The sequence below is a fragment of the Euleptes europaea genome, chromosome 1, assembly GCF_029931775.1.
Source record: "Euleptes europaea isolate rEulEur1 chromosome 1, rEulEur1.hap1, whole genome shotgun sequence".
NCBI classification, from domain to species: domain Eukaryota; kingdom Metazoa; phylum Chordata; class Lepidosauria; order Squamata; family Sphaerodactylidae; genus Euleptes; species Euleptes europaea.
In genome coordinates this window covers 144,493,332-144,515,343 of record NC_079312.1, presented here as the reverse complement: position 1 = coordinate 144,515,343, position 22,012 = coordinate 144,493,332, and the positions used below count along the sequence as shown (strand labels likewise).

General features: G+C 42.1%; 1 protein-coding gene across 1 annotated transcript in view; it reads right to left on the bottom strand.

The window, feature by feature from the left end:
• BPTF (bromodomain PHD finger transcription factor) overlaps positions 1-22,012 on the bottom strand; it is a 128,628-nt gene that overhangs the window by 12,072 nt on the left and 94,544 nt on the right. Inside the window, exons 20-27 of the mRNA XM_056866895.1 lie at positions 18,097-18,248; positions 14,107-14,230; positions 13,397-13,617; positions 6,567-6,789; positions 5,424-6,313; positions 4,290-4,372; positions 2,926-3,151; positions 1,148-1,467 (exon numbers count right to left, since the gene is read on the bottom strand). Coding sequence (XP_056722873.1) covers positions 1,148-1,467; positions 2,926-3,151; positions 4,290-4,372; positions 5,424-6,313; positions 6,567-6,789; positions 13,397-13,617; positions 14,107-14,230; positions 18,097-18,248 — 2,239 coding nt within the window. The remainder of the gene's footprint in view (positions 1-1,147; positions 1,468-2,925; positions 3,152-4,289; positions 4,373-5,423; positions 6,314-6,566; positions 6,790-13,396; positions 13,618-14,106; positions 14,231-18,096; positions 18,249-22,012) is intronic.

The window sequence follows — 22,012 nt, the reverse complement described above, 5'->3', positions numbered from 1 at the left end:
AACCAAAGAGGCTGAAGAACTCAATTATATACAATAGAAATGTATATGCATTCGTAAAGCCCTCTATAAAGTACAGTTTAAGAAATGGCAGACTAGATATGGGTATCTCCCATCCATAAATATGCAATAGCCACCAGCAAACATTCTAATATTGGCTATAGAATGCTATAGAAATTAGCGCTAAACAAGCAATTTAAGAGGTAGAAACAAACCCTTCAGCTATGATTACAGTATCGAAATGAAGTGTCAATTTTGAATTTTAGTGAAAGTATGCTTTATTCACAAAATTTACTTTTAGTAGAAATTCAAAACTGACACTTCATTTTGATACTGTGATCATAGCTGAAGGGTTTGTTTCTACCTCTTATCAATTGCTTGTTCAGCAATTTAAGGAATGTTCAAATAACAACAACATTTAATACTTGGGTTCCCAAACGCAAGTGACTACAAGTCAAAACACCTTCTGGGACCTTCGTATATATGGGAATTTTTATTATTATTATAACAAAATCTTTTTAGAGTGAACTGCAGTTTATTCTGTTAAGTACTTTGATGTACCCAAAATATTTGGTTTTAAACAAAAAACTAAATGCAAAATTTTAATAACATGAAGAAATTGCTTGAAATATTGAACAAAATGTACTGCAGCACACTAACTTGGAATCTCTATTGCAGGTTAAAGAATAAATGCTTATTTCCTAAATGCAGATATACAACAAAGTATCTTTCAAGAAGGCACACAGCCTAATGGAAGACCAGCCAATAAAGGAAAGAATAAAAGCAAAATAAAATATGTGCAATGTGAGAGGTCATAAAATGGAAACATGCAAATGGATAAGATATGAATCACAAAAGGTAATAGACTGGCACTGAAAAATAGAATCCTGAATATTTAAATCTTCAGTACCTTCTTAGTGATTGCATAAGCTTCTGATTTCTAGAACTTCCAACCCCACTTCTTGTAGCTGTCTCCACCACTGAACTAAAGTTAGGCAACAAACAGTGCAATCTTAAGAACGCTTTCCTGGGAGTAAGACCCACTGAACAGACCTGACTAGGATTCTAAGTATACCTGATTAGGATTGATCTCTGAATTTACTGAAGCTAAACTAAAGCATGATATTGACTTTTAACATGCACCACTCACTTAGATTCATCATAAGGCGTCTTGCAGATGCAGTAAAGCTTTGTGTCCTTCTTGGATTCCTTTGAGGTAGTAGAAATCATTTTCTTTTTCTTAGATTTTGAAGATGAAGACTCCTTCTCCTCCTCTCGTTTTCTCTTGTGGGATGAAATGGAAGTGGTGACTGTGGCTGTTGATGCAACACTAGCAGTGTGTGGTGGCGGTGGAGGAGGAGGAGGAGGTGGCGGTGGAGGAGGAGGAGGTATGGCAGCAGCAGCTGCAGCCATTGCCTGGGCCCTTTCTTTTTCTTTCTTAATTTTAGCCAGGTCTTTCTTTAGCTCTTCCTAAGAAAATCAAAGCAGAAAAGTGAGCTGAAGCAGAAAAGTAATCCATCTTGATTACAACATTAAATCTGTATGAAACCCAGTTATGTAAAATTGATAGTAGCAGCCAACCGAATTTGTATTTTGTGAACTCCCTTCTATGTGATTCTTGTAACACAGGGGAATTTCAAAAGTAAGTGAAGGAAATTGATCAGCTTACTTCAAATGGAGAAAATAAGCTAAATATGAAATCCAAGGCACAAGGCAGTTTGATACCATGCACACCAACATCTGGGATTTACCAACAGCAAATTAATATTGAATTAATTTAAGGTAGAATCTGCACCACTCAAAACACTTGTCAAACCCATTAGTATGTTCAGACTACAAATAAATAGCTCTGGATTGTCATATTTAATATATATAATTTTATAATACCCAAGCATTTGTTTCTGAGACCTGAAGACTTTATAAGCAGCAGGTTTCAAATAAAAAGGAAAAGAAAGCCATCGTCAAAATACAAATTTTTAATCCAATACCAGCCTCAGTACTAACGCTCAATCTATTCCATTTTTATCCCTCTGTTCCTTCAAGGAGCTCCAGGAAGCAACCCTGTGAGTTAAGTTAGGCTGAGAGACTGGCCAAAGGCCCCCTGGTGATACAATCAGAACCCCAAGTCTCCCCAGTCCTAATCCAACACTCTTTTTTTTTGCTTTCAAGTTGCAGCTGATTTATGGCAGGGTTTTCAAGGCAAGAGACATTCAGAGGTGGTTTGCCATTGTTTGCCTCTGCGTCACACCTCTGGTATTCCTTGGGGGTTTCCCATCTAAATACTTGCCAGGGTAGAGGCTGAGAGTGTGACTGGCCCAAGGCAGAGTAGGGATTCGAACCTGGGTTTCCCAGAACCTAGACTGACACTTTAATCACTACACCACGCTGGCTCTCCGATCCAACACTCTACAACTACAAAAATGATAGTTCAATCACACCATTCTATTTTTATAGCAGGTGCCAAAATAAACTCACAGCATTTTAAAATTAGTTTCACTCTCAGCGCAAAGGAAGAAAAAGGCATCTGGCTTGGTAATTAACAATCTTTTTTAAGAAACAGAAACCAGCCAAATATATTAATTATCCAGTACCAATCCACAGCAAGGTGGCTAAGGAGCAACAGGTCACCACTTAACATGTGAAACATTTACCATCCCCTAATCACTACCATGCTTTGTGGTATGCATGAAATTCCAACTGTATTAAACCCACTTGGAACAACCAAATTAAGATTATAACCGTATGAAAATAAACTAACAGGACATCAGAGTTCTTGGTCCACCAACCCAGAGTAATAGAAGAAAAGGAAGACACGGTGAAATGGTAAAAACTCTTTACCTTTGTCTTATAGACTTAAAGCCACAGGCTACAAAAACAATGAGCCAAGTCTCTAAAATCTACACAACTCATGAAGGACAATAATTTTACCTGCACTTCAATTTGTAGGTCTTTATCTAAAAGTGCTCTCTTCTTCAATATTTCAGCTTTAAGTTGTTCCTTATGTTTGAAGAGCAGAGCTGAGAGTTTGGTAGCATTCTGTTTGCTACGCTTCTGTTCCACACTCTCTTCTCGCTTTCGTTTCTTAGCTGCCTGTTTTTCTTCTTTATCTATCTTATCTAGAATATATTTCATTACCTGGTTGCACACTATCATTCTGGAGAAGAAATACAAAGGGTATTATTATTGTGAAGTGATCAAGAAGCAGAAAGACGATGTTAACCACATTTAACTTTAAAGGCAGGTGAAAATGGCTTCAAATTTGGGGTTAAAGCTGCAACCCAACACATCTCAAGTAGGAATTACACCACATGTATGTATGCACGTACGTGCCGTCAAGCTGCAACAGACTTATGGTGACCCCAACAGGGGAGTTTCAAGGCAAGTGAGAAGCAGACGTGGTTTGCCATGGCCTTCCTCTGCAGTCAGTGGCCTCCCATCCAGGTATTGACTCTGCTTAGCTTCTGAGATCTGATGAGATTGGGCTAGACCATGCCACCTTCTGTTGTCATCACACAGAGCCCACCCCCCTAGTTATTTTAGTACTTCGAAGTGTGTTCTAGCATAGTCTACAGTACAAACACACACACACGATTAATAGATATTCTATATTCACAACTTTGCTTATTACACTGAATGCCTCCTGTTTCCCTCACCATGGAACTCAAGGTGGCAGACATGTGATTCCCAAGCAGCCTCCCATCCAGGCATCGAGAACACCCATTACTTGCTAAGCTTTAGCGAGGTTGCTGCATCACACGCCTTCAGACAATGCTCTTTCCTTTCTACCATTTTCATTTCCAAGAACACTTAAAAATACTAGCGTATGGAGGAGCGGATCAAGTCCATACGTAAATGTGCAGCAAAATACAGTGCAGCAGAAGGAAGGAAGTGTTTGGGGAAAGTAGCTGAACATTGATTTCATTTATTTACTGAAAAATGAGAGGTATGGCTTGGAAAAGGTTTCCTGCTTTTTACTATGATATTAAAATCAACATAATGGTTACCAGGCAGTAATATACGCAGGAATATATAGCTTCTTCCTCTTATCTTTTGTCACCTCTCCTTCCTGTTTACCTATCGTAGTGCAGCTCTCCTAACAAATCCAGCCAGTTGTTGCCCATTACCATAAGAGATCCTGATCCATGTCAGCCACTACAGTGGCTGTTTATCTGCAAGTACAACTTCTCACACACAAGTAGGCCAACTGTAACCAGCAAAATGCTACCAAAAAGGAAAATACTGACACAGGCAACAAGTACATTTGACATCTAATCAATAAAAATATGCATTACCTCTGATTCTCTTCACGTTCAGCAGGGGTCAATGTCTTTTTCTGTTTCAAATGTTCTATCACAGCATTATGTTTCATTACCACCTTAAAGGCAGAAAAACAAATGCAATGAAAACTTTAGAGAGCAAGAAGCAACACTAAAGAGCCCCTTGACAACCTTTAAATAATTCAGAACAAGAACGCTGCAGAGATTTAAATGAATGACTGGGAAAATGAAAGTGGCCTTCACTTGTTAAGCCTTAATCTATGTTATTTTGAGGGCAGGAAATAGGCACTCTTGCCTCCCTCAGCTGTGAACCTGAAGAGGTCTGAGACAAGAGGAAGGCAAGACAGGTGGCGAACTGGCTACAGAGAGAATGAAGCTCACCCTATGTTCAGCTGAGGGCAGCTAAGAAAAAAAGTCTGAACAGGTCCAGAAGGAAAGGCTCCTCGCCTGGCTTCAGCAACAGAAGGGTGAGAAGACATCTAAGCCTAACCGCAGAAGAGGGTCTGTCGGGCTCCACCAATTCTCTAGAAACAACCAACCTAACGAAGAGCTTTTAGATGGAAAGGGAAGGATGGAAGGGACAGTTCAAAAAAACTCCTTGGAGACACTCCTTTGTCTGATCTATTCTGTTTGAACCCCGACTCCAAGGTGCTCCACAATTTTCCATCTCTAGCTCCAAACAAAACAATTAAGGTGAAGTTATAGCTGTCACTATGTGGCACCTGTGTACAACTGCCTCAGCATACTTTAGATACACAAGTGAAAACTAAGCATGGACAATCCCAAAACAAATATTCTATAGCACTGTTCTGAAGTGCCTCTTTTCTAGTAAGTCTGCTCTGTATCAATGCTGCAGAAGACTGAGCAGTCAGATTTAAGTTCCTTCCCCTCCCATCTGAAGATGCAATAAAGAACAATGCAGTAAATAATGATCCAAATGCTACAGAACATTGTATTACAGAATTATTTAAAACATTTGCTATATTTACAAAGCCAGATGTGCACTGTGGTTTAATAAAGGAATGACCCTGAGGGTTAACCTAATTCATAGGCCAAAGGGGTCCTCATGCACACACAACCCACCTAGCATGCAAACTGAAGGATGACTTAAGCCTGAGGAAGGCTTAAGTTTCCTTCAGATAACTTTACCTGTTTCTGGATTATGTCACTTTGATTGGAAGCCTGAAGGGAGTGTTCCCGTTTAATTTCGATGTGCTGCTGCTTTTTCTTCTGCTGCTGCTGCTCCCTGAGCTGCTGAACCCTTTGCAGTTGCTCCTGAACGCTGGCGGCTTGGACGGTCACCACATTCTGAATCTGATGAGCCTGAACTGGACCTGCCTGCTGAATCTGAATAGGCAGCTGAAGCTTGATCTGCTGGGGCATTCCGCCTTGCTGGGCCTTTATCTGAGCCATGACATGAGGCTGAAGATGGGAGAATACCTGGACTTGCTGTTGAAGCTGGGGTACAGCAATCACCTTTGTCTGGGGCGGCTGAATTTGCAGTGGAGGGCATTGAGCTTGTACGGTAACTTGGTTTAAGTTTGGGGCAACAGACAAAGTCTGAACTGAAGTTGAAATCTGGGGCTGTGGAGTATGAATCTGTATGGCGGTGTGTGGTGGCATCTGAACTTGATCCTGGGTTGTGGTCTGCACCTGAGCCGGCCGTATAGCTTGGACTTTGGGTGGAGTTGGTGGATGTACAAGTGTCTGTGACTGGTTCTGAATTTGAGCTAAAGGCTGCCCTTGCACGTGGCTCTGGGATGGGGCCTGAACAACAGCTGGAGTGAAAGCAGGCTGCTCTGCCAGTGGCTGTGCTTCAGAGATAACTGGACATGGAAGCGAAGCTGGAGTCTGAGCTTCAGGTGGAACATGGGCGTCAGCCTGAAGAGGAGATTGGGTCGGCTGTGGCTGTGCTATGGGCTGAGATGCAGCTTGAATGCTCTGGGGCTGACTCGGAGGTTGGGGCTCAGCAGGCGGAAGCACTGGCACTGGCTGTGTTTGTGTCTGAGCTGGGGAAGTTTGCTTCTGTCCTCCTGGAGCTGGGAAGCCAAAAGCACACCTTTAGTTCAAAGCCAGAGGAAAAGTTCAAGATGCAATTTTCCTCCTCTGGTTTAAGAAGCCAGTGCAACATCTACACAGCATTACTCATTCCTAAGCCTTAAAAGCATTTTTCTAATGTAATCACTTTTATTTAAAGTACAAAACTGTTTTAAATATGAGTAGCTGAAATGCATTTTCTATTTAACAGATTTGCTATTTAACACACACAAACATACATATATAAAAAGCTACCTGATGTTGAAGTGGAAACTGTTGTAGTCGTTGGGCTAGCTGCAGTAGCCGCTGCTGGTAATGGGGTGAAAAGAAATCTTTGAATTGTACCATTTGGCATAGCTGCTTGCATTAGCTGTTGTCCCGGTCCTGGTATTACCGTTACACCCTGCGGGATCAACTGTAACTGGCCTGTTGTTTGGCCCTGTCCCTGAATTACCACAGTCAAACCCTGACTGCCACCCTAAAAAACAAAAAAATCAAAAGTAATTAATATCAACAGGGGTTCCCCAAGGTTGCACTGCACTATAAAAGTTGAAACGGAGAAGGCTTACGATCAGGGAGCTTCAGTGCTATCCTAAACAGCTACACCATTCTAAGTCCACTGAAGTCAATGGGCTTAGAAGTGTCAGGCACTGAAAATAAACAGAGCAAGTAATATCTATGTAGAAGAAAAGGATCGCCCCAAAAATTGATCTATGGCATCAAGAAGTAACAGAATTTAAATGATACAGAGGGCTCAATAATATGCTCTCGATCTTTACCTGTGTTTCTAAAAACCTGCACCAAATGACTTAGAGGCTAGATCTGTGTACATATTTCTCAACAAATATTAGGTAATCAAAATAATATAGGATTAAATATGCACTAAAATCAAAGTAAACATTGTAAATATTTTAGCACTTTTCATCTCCTAAAATCAGATTCAGTGATATAATTTACTAGTGTATTTGAAAGCAGTTACAGATTTTTTTAAGCATTATGTCTTGGATCCTGTCATATGTGAGCACAGCTGCTTCCCAATTTCTATATTTCCGCTGCACATCTTGGTAAAAGCAACTGGGCTAATATAAGAATGTAGGAATGAGAGATATGGTAACGTGGCAACCTTCCACTCCTTTGCCTTACTGTGTTTTGCATTTAAACTTAATAAGATACTTCCTTAGATTCTTTTGAGAATTGCTGACCTGGCTTTTCCTGCATAGCAAAAGCAATAAAATATACAGCAACACTATTTTAAATTCCATTGTTTAAGCTTTAAAACATTTGTATTCCACCCCTCAAAACAACTTGTGATAAAATGATCTGGCTGGATCAAATGATCCAGAAAAGTAGATTCTCAGGGACAAGGGACTTGCCTGGACTCATAGCCATGCAGGTTGGGGGCTGCCCTAAGCAAGGGGAAGGGGGTTACCGTATTTTTCGCTCCATAGGACGCACCTTTCCATAAGACACACCTAGTTTTTAGAGGAGGAAAACAAGAAAAAATCTTGTTTTCCTCCTCTAAAAACTTGTCCTATGGAGTGAATGCCCTGGGAGGCGGGTGGGCGCCAGAGCGGGCTGGGAGGCGGGCGGGCGCGCCAAGCCGGCTCTGTGCTCCCCCCCGCTTCCCAGCTGGGAGGCGGGCGGGCGCACAGAGTGGGCTGGGAGGCGGGCGGGCGCACAGAGCGGGCTGGGAGGTGGGCAGGCTGGGAGGCGGGCGGGCGCACAGAGCGGGCTGGGAGGCGGGCGGGCGCACAAAGCAGGCTGGGAGGAGGGAGGGCGCACAGGCGGGCGGGCGCACAGAGTGGGCTGGGAGGCGGGCACACAGAGCAGGCTGGGAGGCGGGCGGGAGCGCCAAGCTGGCTCTGTGCTCCCCCCCGCTTCCCAGCTGGGAGGCGGGCGGGCCAAGCTGGCTCTGTGCTCCCCCACCCCGCTTCCCAGCTGGGAGGTGGGCGGGCACACAGAGCAGGCTGGGAGGTGGGCGGGCGCACAGAGCGGGCTGGGCGGATGCACAGAGCGGGCTGGGCGCGCTGGAACGGCGCGAGGCGGCTTTCTCCGGCTGCCTCCCAGCACGCCCAGCCAGCTCTGTGCGCACATTTGCTCTATAAGACGCACAGACATTTCCCCTCACTTTTGAGGAGGAAAAAAGTGTGTCTTATGGAGCGAAAAATACGGTAAATCACTCCTTCTACCTCTTCCTTCAGCAGAGCAGTGCTGATAAAAGAGGGAAAACCAGAAAAAGAAGGCTCTGTGCTGTATAGTATGAAGAAGACAAAAACACTAATTTCCAATGCAATTAAATATATTAAGTGCAAAAAGGTGTACAGTGAAAACACATACAACAACAATACACAAAATACAAAGGATCAAAAAGATAAGGTAAGTACTAAATGTTGTTGCTTATCAATGACTTGACAATTTCTTTTACAGAGTTCAAACTTCCAGGTAAGTGCAATTGTCCAAAGGTTTTGAGGACATATGAACAACTAGAACAGCTGGAAAAGATTTCATCTGAAATCTTTTCCAGCTGTTCTAGTTGTTCCTATGTCCTCAAATCTTTTGGACAATTGCACTTACCTGGAAGTTTGAACTCTGTAAAAGAAATTGTCAAGTCATTGATAAGCAACAACATTTAGTACGCACCTTATCTTTTTGATCCTTTGTATTTTGTGTATTGTTTGTTGTATGTGTTTTCACTGTACACCTTTTTGCACTTAATATATTTAATTGCATTGGATAAAAGAGGGAAGACAGGGCAACTTAGTTCCCTCCCACCCTAAGGGCAGCACCCCTCCATCCCACAACTAAGGGGATCTACTTTCTTATAGTCAAAAAAGACTCTTGGGTGGGAGGAGAACAAGAGAAAGATCTGCATCCCCCAGTACCTTCTACTTCTAACCCACAATGAAGAAGGAACATTTAATTTTAATGCTGGCAGATCAGAATTTATTTATTTAAAACATTTAAACTGGGACCCAAGGCAGCTAACAATACCCGTGTCTCTACCCTCCATGGAAATAAATCTGGGGGCTCCCCTCTGAAGAACCAGGCTTGGGACAAGTTGAGACAGAAGCCATACAACTTAACCTTGCAACCCAATATGATTTGTATACAGATTTGTAGATATAGAGGAGTTACTCCCTCTTGGAGGTCGCCTTTCCTTATCCGGAAACATTTAAGAGATCTCTTCGGTCAGCACACCAGACAAACAGACGTTAAATCATTGGAATGCCTTAATGGTTGCAATCAGGTTCAAAAAGTCCTAGTGTCTTTCGGATCTTCATTTATCCCGAGTTTGCTTTTAAGAAATAGGAAATTTTTGAACTCAAAAGGCATTTTCCTTGTTCGGGTTTTTAAAGATTATAATACATCCTTTATTCCCTTCATCCCTTTACCCTAAGGAATTGCTCCCTGGTACACCTCAGCAGAATATTTTGAATACTTATCAAAAAGCTACTTTCCTCAATAAGTCTATGTCTGACAACAATACTCATGTTGTTAACACTGTGAATGCTGCTGACACAGCCTGAGCCCTGGTGGAATGAGCCTTGACTGGAAAGGGATTTGACTGGAAAGGGAGTTTGAATAATGAGTAGGCATATCTAATAGTCGAGACTATCCAATGAAAGATTGTTTGAGAAGAGACAGTACATCCCTTTCTTGGGCCTAAGAAACATACCACCAGGCTGTCTGATTTGTGGAAGCCTTTGGTTTGTTGTAAATAAAACAGCAATGCCCTTCTCACATCTAATGTGTACAATGTCTGTTCCTCTGGGCAGGTGGGAGAGGGGAAAAACACAGGAAGGACAACATCTTGTGACATGTGAAAACTAGACACTACCTTAGGAAGAAAACCTAAGCTTGTGCGTAGAACCACTTTATTTCTGTGAAATCTAGTAAAGGGGGGAGAACAACTTAGTGCCCTCAACTCTCCAATCCTTCATGCAGAAGTGATGGCCAGAAGAAATACCATTTCGTAAGATAAAAAAGACAGGTTACATGTAGCCACTGGGTAAAATGGTTTATACGTTAAAGCTGATGGAACGAGGGAGCGACTCCACTGGGGAACCAGAGGGGGAATTGGAGGGTACGTGTTAAACAAACCCTTCAGAAATCTTTTCAACATCTTACATGAAAAGAAGAGTAACCATCAACATTGTCACGAAAGGCTGAAATAGCCGCCAAGTGTACCTTTAGGGATGTTACAGCTAAACCTTTTATCTTTTAGTAAACATTCAATTATATCAAGTGAAGGGCAACACTCTGGCCGAATGCCTCTTGTGGACGACCATTGCTAGAATTTATCCAACTTATTGGCATAGGATTTACTAGTGGATTTGCTAGTGGTCTATGCATAGAAATGAGCAACTCAGTCACCGTCAGACCAAAAGCGTGTCCTGCGATCCTCCATGGTGTGAGGTGTAGCAATCGTACATTGTGGTGCAGGAGAGCACCTATGCGAATCAGGTCCTCTCTGTTCAGAAAAAGGACATACCTGCATGTTGTCTAAATTAGCCTAGATGGCCATCTGACAGCAAGGCTGATTGTGTGAACTTAGGCAGATCATGAGACGGACAGCAGTAAGGGATGAGTCAGTGCTTGGCTGTCATGTCTCTTTCTTACATGCCCAGGGTAATGCTGATTGCCACTTTGGGACCAGGCAGGAATTCGCCTCCAGGCCAAATTGGCCAGGGATGCAGGAGGTTTTTTGCCTTTCTTTTGGCATAGAGCAAAGGTCACTGGGGAGTATTTGTGAACTTCCTGCATTGTGCAGGGGATTGGACTACATGACCCTTGAGGTCCCTTCCAGCTCTACATTTCTATGAAAGAGATCGCAGCGCAGATCAAGGGATTGAAAATCTTTTCCATGGTGAATCAGTGATGGCATTAAACCTATGAAGGAACCAATTCTGCAAGGTTCTCATAGACAGGCAGGCAAATGGCACCACTGCCATAGTTGAGACCAAAGACCCAACAGCTTCTGCATAGTTTTGGCCGATTGAAACCTGTTAGAATAAAACCCATGCATTAACTTTTGAATAATGACTGCTCTGCCCTAAGGTAAGAAAGTTTTACCCAACCTAGAATCCTACCAGTGTGGTGCAGTGGTTTGGAGCAGTGGACTTTAATCTGGAGAACCGGGTTTGATTCCCCACTCCTCCACATGAAGCCAGCTGGGTGACCTTGGGCTAGTCACAGCTCTCTTAGAGCTCTCTCAGCCCCACCTACCTCACAGGGTGTCTGATGTGGGGAGGGGAAGGGAAGGTGATTGTAAGCCATTCTGATTCTCCCTTAAGTGGTAGAGAAAGTCGGCATATAAAAATCAATTATTATTCTTCTACCAGCCCCTATAAAGAAAACAGTCTGTGAGGGGAATACTGTGGACTTCTATTCATTGACTATCAATCCTAAAAATCTTAAAGTGGAGACAGCTAAGGCCACATGGTTTGGTAACAAAGATTGTGAGGGGCTATGAAGAGCCAGTGATCCAAATATAGATAGACAGTATAACGGGTGTCAAACTCATTTGTTGTGAGGGCTGGATATGACATAAATGTCACTAGGCCAGGCCATGTGTAAAATTTAATGTCAGGTACCGGAGATACAAACTTTATAGACGACACAAGCAAAGCCAATTAATGATATTATTTTTTACTTAAAATACAAAAATGTTTAAAACAATAACAGTGTAAAATAAAAGAAAATACTGTAAGAGTGTTATTGTTTTAAGCATGCTTGTATTTTAATTAAAAAATAAAACAAAAAATCATTAATTAGCTTTGCCTGTGTCTTCTATAAAGTTTGTGTCTCTGATCCTTGGCATATTTTTAAAATTTTAAACTGGGTGGGGTAGGGTGACTGCTTTGGCTGGTGAACCTGTAACGGACTCACCAGCCCAGATCTGGACTGGGGGAGGGGCCAATCCTCTTTGCAAGAACAAACGGCAACTTCTGGCTACAGAGAGAATGGAAAGAGAGAATGGGAGAGAGTGAGGAAGAGTGAAAGGGAGCAGGAAAGAAAGAGGGAGGGAGAGAGGGAGAGAAAGAAAGGGAGAGGGAGAAAAAGAGAAAAGGAAGCAAAAGAGAGGAGAGAGAGGGAGACACTGTCCTTCAGTGTTACTCCTCTGAAGATGCCTGCCACAGCTGCTGGCGAAACGTCAGGAAAGAAAATACCAAGACCACGGTCACATAGCCCAGATAACCTACAAGAACCAAGTGAGACAACGCTCATGGTCATCAGAATATTTTGTCCCGTGCTCCCCATACTTCTTGAAAACAGCCATCCTCAAAGAAATGGAAAAAAACTTCTCTCATCAGAGTACTGAGTTGAAACATGAGCTAGAAGGAAAGAGTCCTACATCCACAACAGTGAAGAGAGGACTGAGGAAGGAGCACTCTTCCTGTGTCCATCAGATCTGGTTTTAGCAGGAAAATGCCAGCACATGCTGGAGGGGAGGAGGAGTATTCTGACAGCTTTAGAAAGAGCTAGAAAACTTGACAAACTCCATCTCTGCGGCAGACCTGTGCATGCATGGTCCCATGTGGGACTGTACAGAAGCCGTAAAGATGAACATACCCTTGTGAAGGTTGGAACAATCAAAAAGCATTGCTGTGATAATTGAAGCTGCCACATACACTGATACTGGGAGACAGCGTTCTGCAGGCATGTGGGCCCCAGGTTGTGAAAGGTAACAATAGCATTACAATAGTGTCTCAGAAATATGAAAAGTGTAACTTTGTGGAGAAATTATTATTGATATGCTCTAACTTAAGTGAAGTCAACAATGGACATATTTTAAACAACAGCTGAGCCAAACTCGGGAGTTTACAAATTTTACACATGAAAATCAAGAGTTATCAAAAACACAGCCCAGAGACAGAAGTGTTTTTCAACAACAGAATGGAAACCAAACATAGTTAAAATTAGAACTGAGCCAAAGCTATATGCACAAGACAAGATAAATATTACTATCAAGGTAAGATTTTAATCTAATCTTATTTTCTAACTAGATTATCAAATTAACTTCAAATATGCACATAAAGGCATACCCTTGAATTTGGAAAGACACCAAAACTGAGACTGCTTACCTGTCCTTGTGTAAGCTGTGTGAGTTGTGCCATTGTAAGTTTCACCTGACCCTGCTGAGGACGAGGAGGGTGTGGAGGTGTGGCTTGTGGCTGCATGTGCTGCAAAGGTGGCCCTGAAGTTGTTGCTATCTTCTGACTTGTAGACACTGTGGTAGCACTAGATACAGCTGTTGAAACAGGCTGCCCTCTGATGATCTGAGTCACTACTTGCTGGCTCTGACCTGTACAGAGGCACCAATGTTGGTCATTTAAAAAGGATTCCTACTACGAAACACCTCTTTGAAACAAATCACATTAAAACATAACCCCTAATTATTGTTTCTCCCAGCTAGCAAATCCCATGGACTAAAATAATACATTCAATAGTATGCTTTGCACTGGCATCTAAAATCAGAGCTTTCTCCTCTGCGTATTTCACCAAATATTTTATTTATAAGTAGGACACACCTAGTATATTTTGTAGAATTATCCTAGATTAATGGAATTTCATTATAGCATTGGCCAGGATGCAAAGAAATGTCCTAAGGGACTTTAATATTGCAAGGGCTGATTGAGCCTAAGCCCCTTTCAAACATTTATTTTTTAATCAGTAATGTAACATAAAGCCCTTAAATGCAGATGTTAATGAGGATGATATAAAATAATTATGAAATGAAGAAACAAACCATGGATTTCACACACTGGAAGTTTTATAATCAAAATTGACCTACTGGCTGGGAGAATACCTTGCTGTACCATCACAGGTGTTCGAATTATGGTCTTTCCTAATGCTGACTGCTGAAGAGGTGTCCTTATAACTGTCATCCCAGGTCGGAGAGGAGTCCCAGATATTACCTATGCAAGTAAAAAAAAAAATCATCTATTTTTCTCATGACAAAAGCAAATACATAAAAACTTCATCTTGTAAAACATGAGACCCATACATGAGACCCATCTATGAACAATGTTCTCAAAAGTTATAAGGTTGCTGCTATTTAAAGAGCTCATTTCCCCTTCTACTTTGCCTTTCTGTTATTGATGCTGTCCATTAAATTCTTTTTAATAATATTTTTATTTTGTTTTTTCAAAAAACAACAACACAAACACCTAAACAGATGTACATACAAGCTAAAATTGTCAACATAATGAGACACAATACAAAAGCATTAGATCTAAACTATAAAAAAGCAATCTATACCTGGGTAAAACAGGGACTGGTACCTTGCCATTATTATACTATCTTAACTTTTGTCACTGAATATTCATCTTATTGTTTACTTATTCATTCTCTAAAATGATAATACTTTACAAGCTCATTTTGAGCTTCTCTACAAAGTTCTCCTCTAAATTAACCTTGATATTAACACACTTATAATCAATAATTTCTAACCAAGTTCCATACTAAATGTACATGTTTCATTTTTCCCACTTATTGTACATCTTTCACAATTCATATAGGTAACACCGTTACAAATTCTTTTTTTTAACTCTTCACTGGGTCTCTTATGTACTTGATTTGTCAACTTGGTCATCACTGCACATTCTGTTAATTTGTCTTTCCAATCTTCTAGACCAGAGCATTCTTCTGACTTCTACCATGTAGAGACCACGACTCTTGTAGCTGTGGTCATGTATCTGAATAACTCTTCTGATGATTTCACAATGACAGCTGTGGATATTCCTAACAACATAGTTTTGGGGTCCATTGCAAATTTAACTTTTAAGGTTTTTTGAATTTCATTATGGACTTCACACCAGAATTTTTTAATCTTCTGGCAGGACCACCATGTATAAAAGAAAGTCCCATCTGTCTCCTTACATTTCCAACAATGACCATTCACTTTCTTATTAATCTTTTGGATGTCTTTTGGTCTGATGTACCAACGAAAGAACATTTTGTACTAGTTTTCTCTAAGAGCTTGACTTGCTGTAAATTTAATCAGTTTAGTCCAAAGTTGCTCTCTTTGTTGCATCGGTATCTTCTCTCCAAAATTTTGCATCCATTTCACCATACATGGTTTGACTTGCTCCAGCTCAGTATCATATTTACCGTATTTTTCGCTCCATAAGACGCACTTTTTTCCTCCTCAAAAGTGAGGGGAAATGTCTGTGCGTCTTATGGAGTGAATGATGGCTGGGTGCGTACGCGTCGGGACGGCGCGAGCCGGCGTTCCCCGCCCTGACAGCCAGCTGGGAGGCGGGCGGGCCGTACAGGCCAGCTGGGCGCGTGCACATCCGGACGGCGCGAGCCGGCGTTCCCCGCCCCGACGGCCAGCTGGGAGGCGGGCAGGGTGCACAGAGCCGGCTGGGCGTGTGCACGTCCGGATGGCGCAAGCCGGCGTTCCCCGCCCCACAGCCAGCTGGGAGGCAGGCGGGGCCGCACAGAGCCGGCTGGGCAAGTGCGCCGGCTCACGCCGTCCTGACGCACAGGCGCCCAGCCGGCTCTGTGTGGCCCCGCCTGCCTCCCAGCTGGCCATCGGGGTGGGGAATGCCGGCTCGCGCCGTCCAGACGCGCAAGCGCCCAGCTGGCATTCACTCCATAAGACAAGTTTTTAGAGGAGGAAAACAAGATTTTTTCTTGTTTTCCTCCTCTAAAAACTAGGTGCGTCTTATGGTCAGGTGCGTCCTATGGAGCGAAAAATACGGTAAGTAGCATTTTGTACATTCTTCCCAGAAGATGATCTTTTTGTTTCATAATCATGCTTTCAAGTTCTGTCATTTCTCGCATTTTGCCAATCCTTTCTTAAACTTGAGGTCAATTGACAGTATGTTAACCATTTTAAATTTCTATTCTCCTTTTTTGTTGTCTGCCATGTTTTAATTTCACCGTGTGAATTAATCATGCCTTGATATCTTATAAAATCATTACGTTTTCGTTCTGAGCGATCATAGTATGCTTCTATCGGTGAAGGAGTTGGGCAAAGTCTCTTTTTATTTAGCACCCATAGCCTCATTAGACTGTCACTGATTACATGTTCTTTATCTTGTTGTGCCGAGGTTCTGATTGTTTTTTTCATCCAGAGCTGGCAATGTAGTCCTTCTTTCATATCCAACTTCTCCAGGTTCATTAAGCTTGCTTCTGGAGTTTTGATCCAATCTGATAACCATACTAGTCCAGCAGCAGGGTAATACAGTTTCAAATTAGGTAAAGCCAGGCCACCTCTAGGAGCCCCATGGTGCAGAGCGGTAAGCTACAGTACTGCAGTCAAAAACTCTGCTCACGACCTGAGTTCAATCCCGAAAGAAGTCAGTTTCAGGTAGCCAGCTCAAGGTTGACTCAGCCTTCTATCCTTCCGAGGTCGGTAAAATGAGTAGCCAGCTTGCTGGGGGTAAAGTGTAGATGACTGGGGAAGGCAATGGCAAACCACCCTGTAAACATAGTCTGCCTAGTAAACATTGGGATGTGACGTCACCCCATGGGTCAGGAATGACCCGGTGCTTGCGCAGGGACAACCTTTACCTTTTAGGCCACCTCTTCCTTTTTCATCTTGCAATTTATTAAATCTTATTCTTAGTTTCTTGCCATTCCAAACAAATTTATTCATTGTTGCCAACATTTCAGAGTCTTTTCTTCCAGATAATTTTCTATTTCAAATGTTGCCAGTTTAAGTTTTGGCAAAACATTCATTTTGATTGTTGAGATTCTTCCCAGCCATTAAATTTTTAATTTTGTTCATCTCACCAGATTCTTTTCAATTTTCTCCCACATCATTTTGTAATTGTCTTTAAACAAAGTGGTATTCTGCCCTGTTATTTTTATTTCCAAATATTTTATTTCTTCCTCTGTCACCTTGCATGCTGTGATAGATCCTATCACATCTTCTTCTTGTTTCGAGAGATGCTTAGAATTATTTTCATCTTTATCTTACTAATTTTATTTCCTGCAAACAGCCCATAATTTTCAATACGTTCCATAAGATAGTCCATTAATTCTTGAGAGTTAAGAATAGTCAGCACCACAACATCTGCAAGCATTTCAATTTAAATTCTTTTCCTTCTACCTGTAAACCTTCAATTCTGGAGTCTCTTCTTATTCTGTTTGCAAGCACTTCCAGTACTATATCAAACAACGATGGTGACAGCGGGCCTCCTTGTCTTGTTCCTTTATCGATCTGTAGCCCTTCGGTCAATTTTCCGTTAATCAAAATCCTTACTTTTTGTTTTATGTATATGCTCTGAATCCACATTGAAAATCTTCCACCACTGTTAACTTTCTTGAAATTTTATTGTTTATGTAATGTTACCCTTGGGCTACTTTACAGTAAAATACTTGCATGAGCTACAGTTTATGTCAGCTTGGAAATCATGCCATCAGATCTAAAAACTCTTTCCACTAATCTAAGTTAAATGGGCAGACAGAAAGGATAGATGAGCAGGTGCAGGCTGTTGCTACCCTATGGTAAGCAAGATTTTTACTGCTATAGAAGTTTTGGATCTTAGTTCTGACACTGGAAATTGGTTCCATGTAAACCCTTGATTAATGCCCTGAGAGCAACCTTGTTACCACTGTGGGCCGTTATCCCACTGTGATTTAACTAAAATGCATGATGCAGAAAATCAACCCATCATTCAGCCCCAAGAAGATAGAGTAAGAGGATAGTCCTCAGCCAGTACTATGTTCCACAGCTGCAACACTCTTACTAATCCTACTAAATTTAAAGTCATTCCAAAGTAATTAAAGTGGGTCCAATATCACTGTGATAAAAAGCAAAATATCTTACTTGTGATGCACTAGTTGTACATACAGTCCCTGTATTATTTGGCCTAATTGTTACAGTTGCTGTCCTTGGCTGGAATGAAGTAAAGGTTTGTTGGTTTGCTCCAGTAGTTGATGGAATGATACTCAACACTTTTTGCTGTACTTGAACTACACCTAATGGGAAAAGAAGAATGCATTGACACACCTACTAATTCAATGTTGGTACTGTAAATGTTTGAATTCAGACTTTATACACATGTGGTGGTGGTATTCACACGCAAAGAAATACTGGGAAATAATCAGGAAAGTTTAAACTAGGTCATAGTACAGATGTCCCATTAAAACCAGACGTATTACTATTAAATTATGTTCCAATGGTCCCAAGAAAGTTTCAGGTTGTTCTCTTAAATTTAATCACACCTGCCCATATTGTGCTTGCTAGATTTTGGAAACAAGATACATTTCTGATGCAGCAGTTATGGATAGAAAAAATTAAAGGAATATATGAGATGATTAAACTCTTCACACTTACCTGTAACTGTTGTGCATCACTGTCTTCTGTGCAGACTGTGCACATGCAGGCTGGCCATGGAATAGAAGTTTCTAGCTTCCCTAGGAACCAAGGCTTCCCTCCAGAGCAGGCACAACAGTTTTCCTCACCTAAACTGTCATGGGCTCAGTAGGAGTGGCACCCTCTTCCCTCAGTTCTTGCATGTCCGCCATGAACTCTCAGAATATCATCCAAAAAACATGACAAGCCTAATAAGAGAGTTCACAGCCGGACAGGAGTGAGGGAATGTGTGTCTGCACAGAAGATGCCCATGAACCAACAGTTACAGGTAGGTGCAAACCTGTTTTCATCTTCCATCTTCAATGCAGCCCCCCACTGGGATTTTAGCAAGTGAGGTGAAGCTCTCATTGAAACAATGACTGCATTTCCCACTTTTGCATCTTTTCTTGATTGCAGGTCTAGTGCATAATGTTTTACAAAAGTGTCTTCAGCTGACCAAGCTGCCGCCTTACAGATTGGAGCTCTCCGATGAAAGGTAGACAAAGAACCTTGTGCCCTGGTGAAGTGGGTATGGACATCTAATAGAAAGGGCTTGGTTGCAGCTTCATAACATGATCTGACTACAGCCACCATTCACCTAGAAAGTGACTGTGGAGAAGCAGCTTTTCCTTTCCTTGGGGCCAAACAACAAATTAAAAAAGGTCATTGATTTTTAACTGTTTGGTTTTGTGACTATAATATAAAAGAAGTCTTCTAACACCTAACAAGTGGAGGGTCTTTTCTGTTTTCGTAGAAGAGAGGGGGAAAATACTGGTAACACCACCTCTTGAGCCAGGTGAAACTTTGAGACCAAGAACTCAAAAGAAGTACTGGACAAGAAGTCTAAACTGGGGTGAGGGATGACTCGTTAAAGATCTTAAGGAAAGATGGTCAAACTATTAATGCACACAACTCACTAACTTGCCTGGCAGATGTGACTGCAACCAAAAACACTACTTTCCTGGTCAGTAAGGCCAGAGGACATGAGGCCAATGGTTCAAAAGGTTCTCCCATATGTTTTGACAGGACTAAGGAAAATGACCATTGGGGAAACAACCTTAGGTGTGGGGGCAAAATGTTAACTGTGTGTAAAGTGCCGTCAAGTTGCAGCCGACTTATGGTGACCCCTTCTGGGGTTTTCATGGCAAGAGACTAACAGAGGTGGTTTGCCAGTGCCTTCCTCTGCACAGCAACCCTGGTATTCCTTGGTGGTCTCCCATCCAAATACTAACCAGGGCTGACCCTGCTTAGCTTCTGAGATCTGACGAGATCAGGCTAGCCTGGGCCACCCAGGTCAGGGCAAAAATGTTAACTAACCCCCAAGAAAACACTGAGCCAACCTATGTGAGAATAAGGAAGCACCTTCAACTAAAAACAAAACAAAAAACACCTACATCATGGTAAGTAGAAGTGGCAGCAAGGTGAAGCTTGATTGAAGAAGCAGCCAGATCTTTATGGGCAAGGGAGAGTAAATATTCTAGTACCTCTGGTAGAGGGCATGTAACTGAGGAGAGGTTTTTTCTGTAGCCATTTGTTGAATCATTCCCAGTTCCTAGAATAGGAATATCTGGTGGAGGGTTTTCTGGCTTGGACAAGAATGCCCTGAACAGCGGGCATACATCCTAGGCCAGTGAAGACACCCTTCATGCCATCAGGTGAAGGTGGTTGATGTTGTGGTGCAACAATGGTCCCCACGTTACCAAAGACCTTGTTTAAGGGAACATTATATAGTCTGATCCCGCCAAATTATAAAGCTCTGAGAACCATATCTGGCAGGGCCAAAAAGGAGCTATTAAGATGCAGTCTGTTTGGCCTGCTTTTATCTTCCCTAGAACCCTACTGAGGAGTGAGAAGAGAGGAAAGGCATAAAACAGATGACCCTTCCAGGGGATTTCGAAGTATCCTCTACTGATAGTAGAGGGGTCACTCCCCACCAGCGAACAAAAAATTGTAGCCTTTGCTGTTGAGCTAGTTGAGAAAAAGTCCACCTGAGGAAACCCCCAGGTCTCGAAAACCAGACATAGATAACAATCCTGAATCAACTACTCGTGATTAGACTGGCAAACCTTGCTCAGAATATCAGCTATGGAATTTTGGGCACCTGCTATTTGGATGGCCCTTAGGAAATATGGTTCTGTATCGCAACCTCCCAATTTTCTAAAGCTTTTGAACACAGCATCTGAGATCAGGTGCCTCCCTATTGTAAAGAAAAGTAGCCTTTCTTTTTTTCCTTTTCTTTTAAATTACCAAAGATTGGTCTAGGCTTAGGCCTGCTATGTTTTAATATCAAAACTCTGGGAGCTGATGACCAAAACAGCTCTCTCACAAACCATTCCCGTGGGAAGCCACTTCATTTTGGGGGGAAGGTGTGAAGGCCGGAGGCACTACTACCTCCACTTCAAAGCAAGCCTTCCTATTGTAAATCAGCTATCTGTTCTCATGGTGACAATTCTGCCAGAGGCCTGGCATCTCTAGGGCCTGAAAGAGCCCAGATGTTTTGCATTGCTGCAGAAATGCAAATTCATCCTTAGCTTCAAAGGCATAGAGATGACATGCTAAATAATTTACAAGCTTATTGCGTTCTCAGCAATTCCATTGGGTGACCGGCCATCACCTGATGAGATTGAAGAGATAAATATGAATCCTGTTCTGATCCAAAACCATGGAGCTGGGACGTGCGGGAATGTCCTCAACTTTCATCAACTTCTGTGACTCGTCCCCCTTAAGGGACAACGTGCATGACTGAAACGCTGTTTGATGGAAACAAACCTTGCTTTTGGACTCTGGTAACTTTGAATCAACTAAAGTCTTTGTCTTTGTAACTTTCTTGCAAGCCCTGCCTATTTTGCCTGAACTAGGAATTTACTGTGAAGTTAGAGATTGCTAAGATTTCTTGTTTTATGCTATCTGCCTCACGAATATCTTCCTTTTCTGTAATGAGCACATTTCTTTAAAATAAACTTTTGGACTTTACCTTGAAGTCTGTGAAACCTTTTTGGGGCTCAGGGCTAATTCCTAGTGCCTACTTGTGTGTGGAGCCACCTACCTATTGTAACGTTTGCTGATAGCTACCCTTCCCTGAAAGAGTCTCTACTCTGCAAGGGTGGCGCTGTCTTTGGTCTTTTGGAAATTAGCTGGGGAAGAGTCGCTCTCAGCTCATCCCTGATAAAGCTAAGCCTTTTGGAACTGAGAGCTGGTGGCAGACCTACCTACACTGTGTTTTAGGAGGAATTCTGGAGCCCAGTGGGTGTTTTGGGTTTTCTTAGGAAAACATTAGGTGACTTTTGAACCAAAAGAGGAACTGGTTTGACGGAGGTCAGACCGGGTCTCCTCGACACCTATTTGTTTACGTAGGACACGGTTATAGTATTATCCATGTGGACCAATA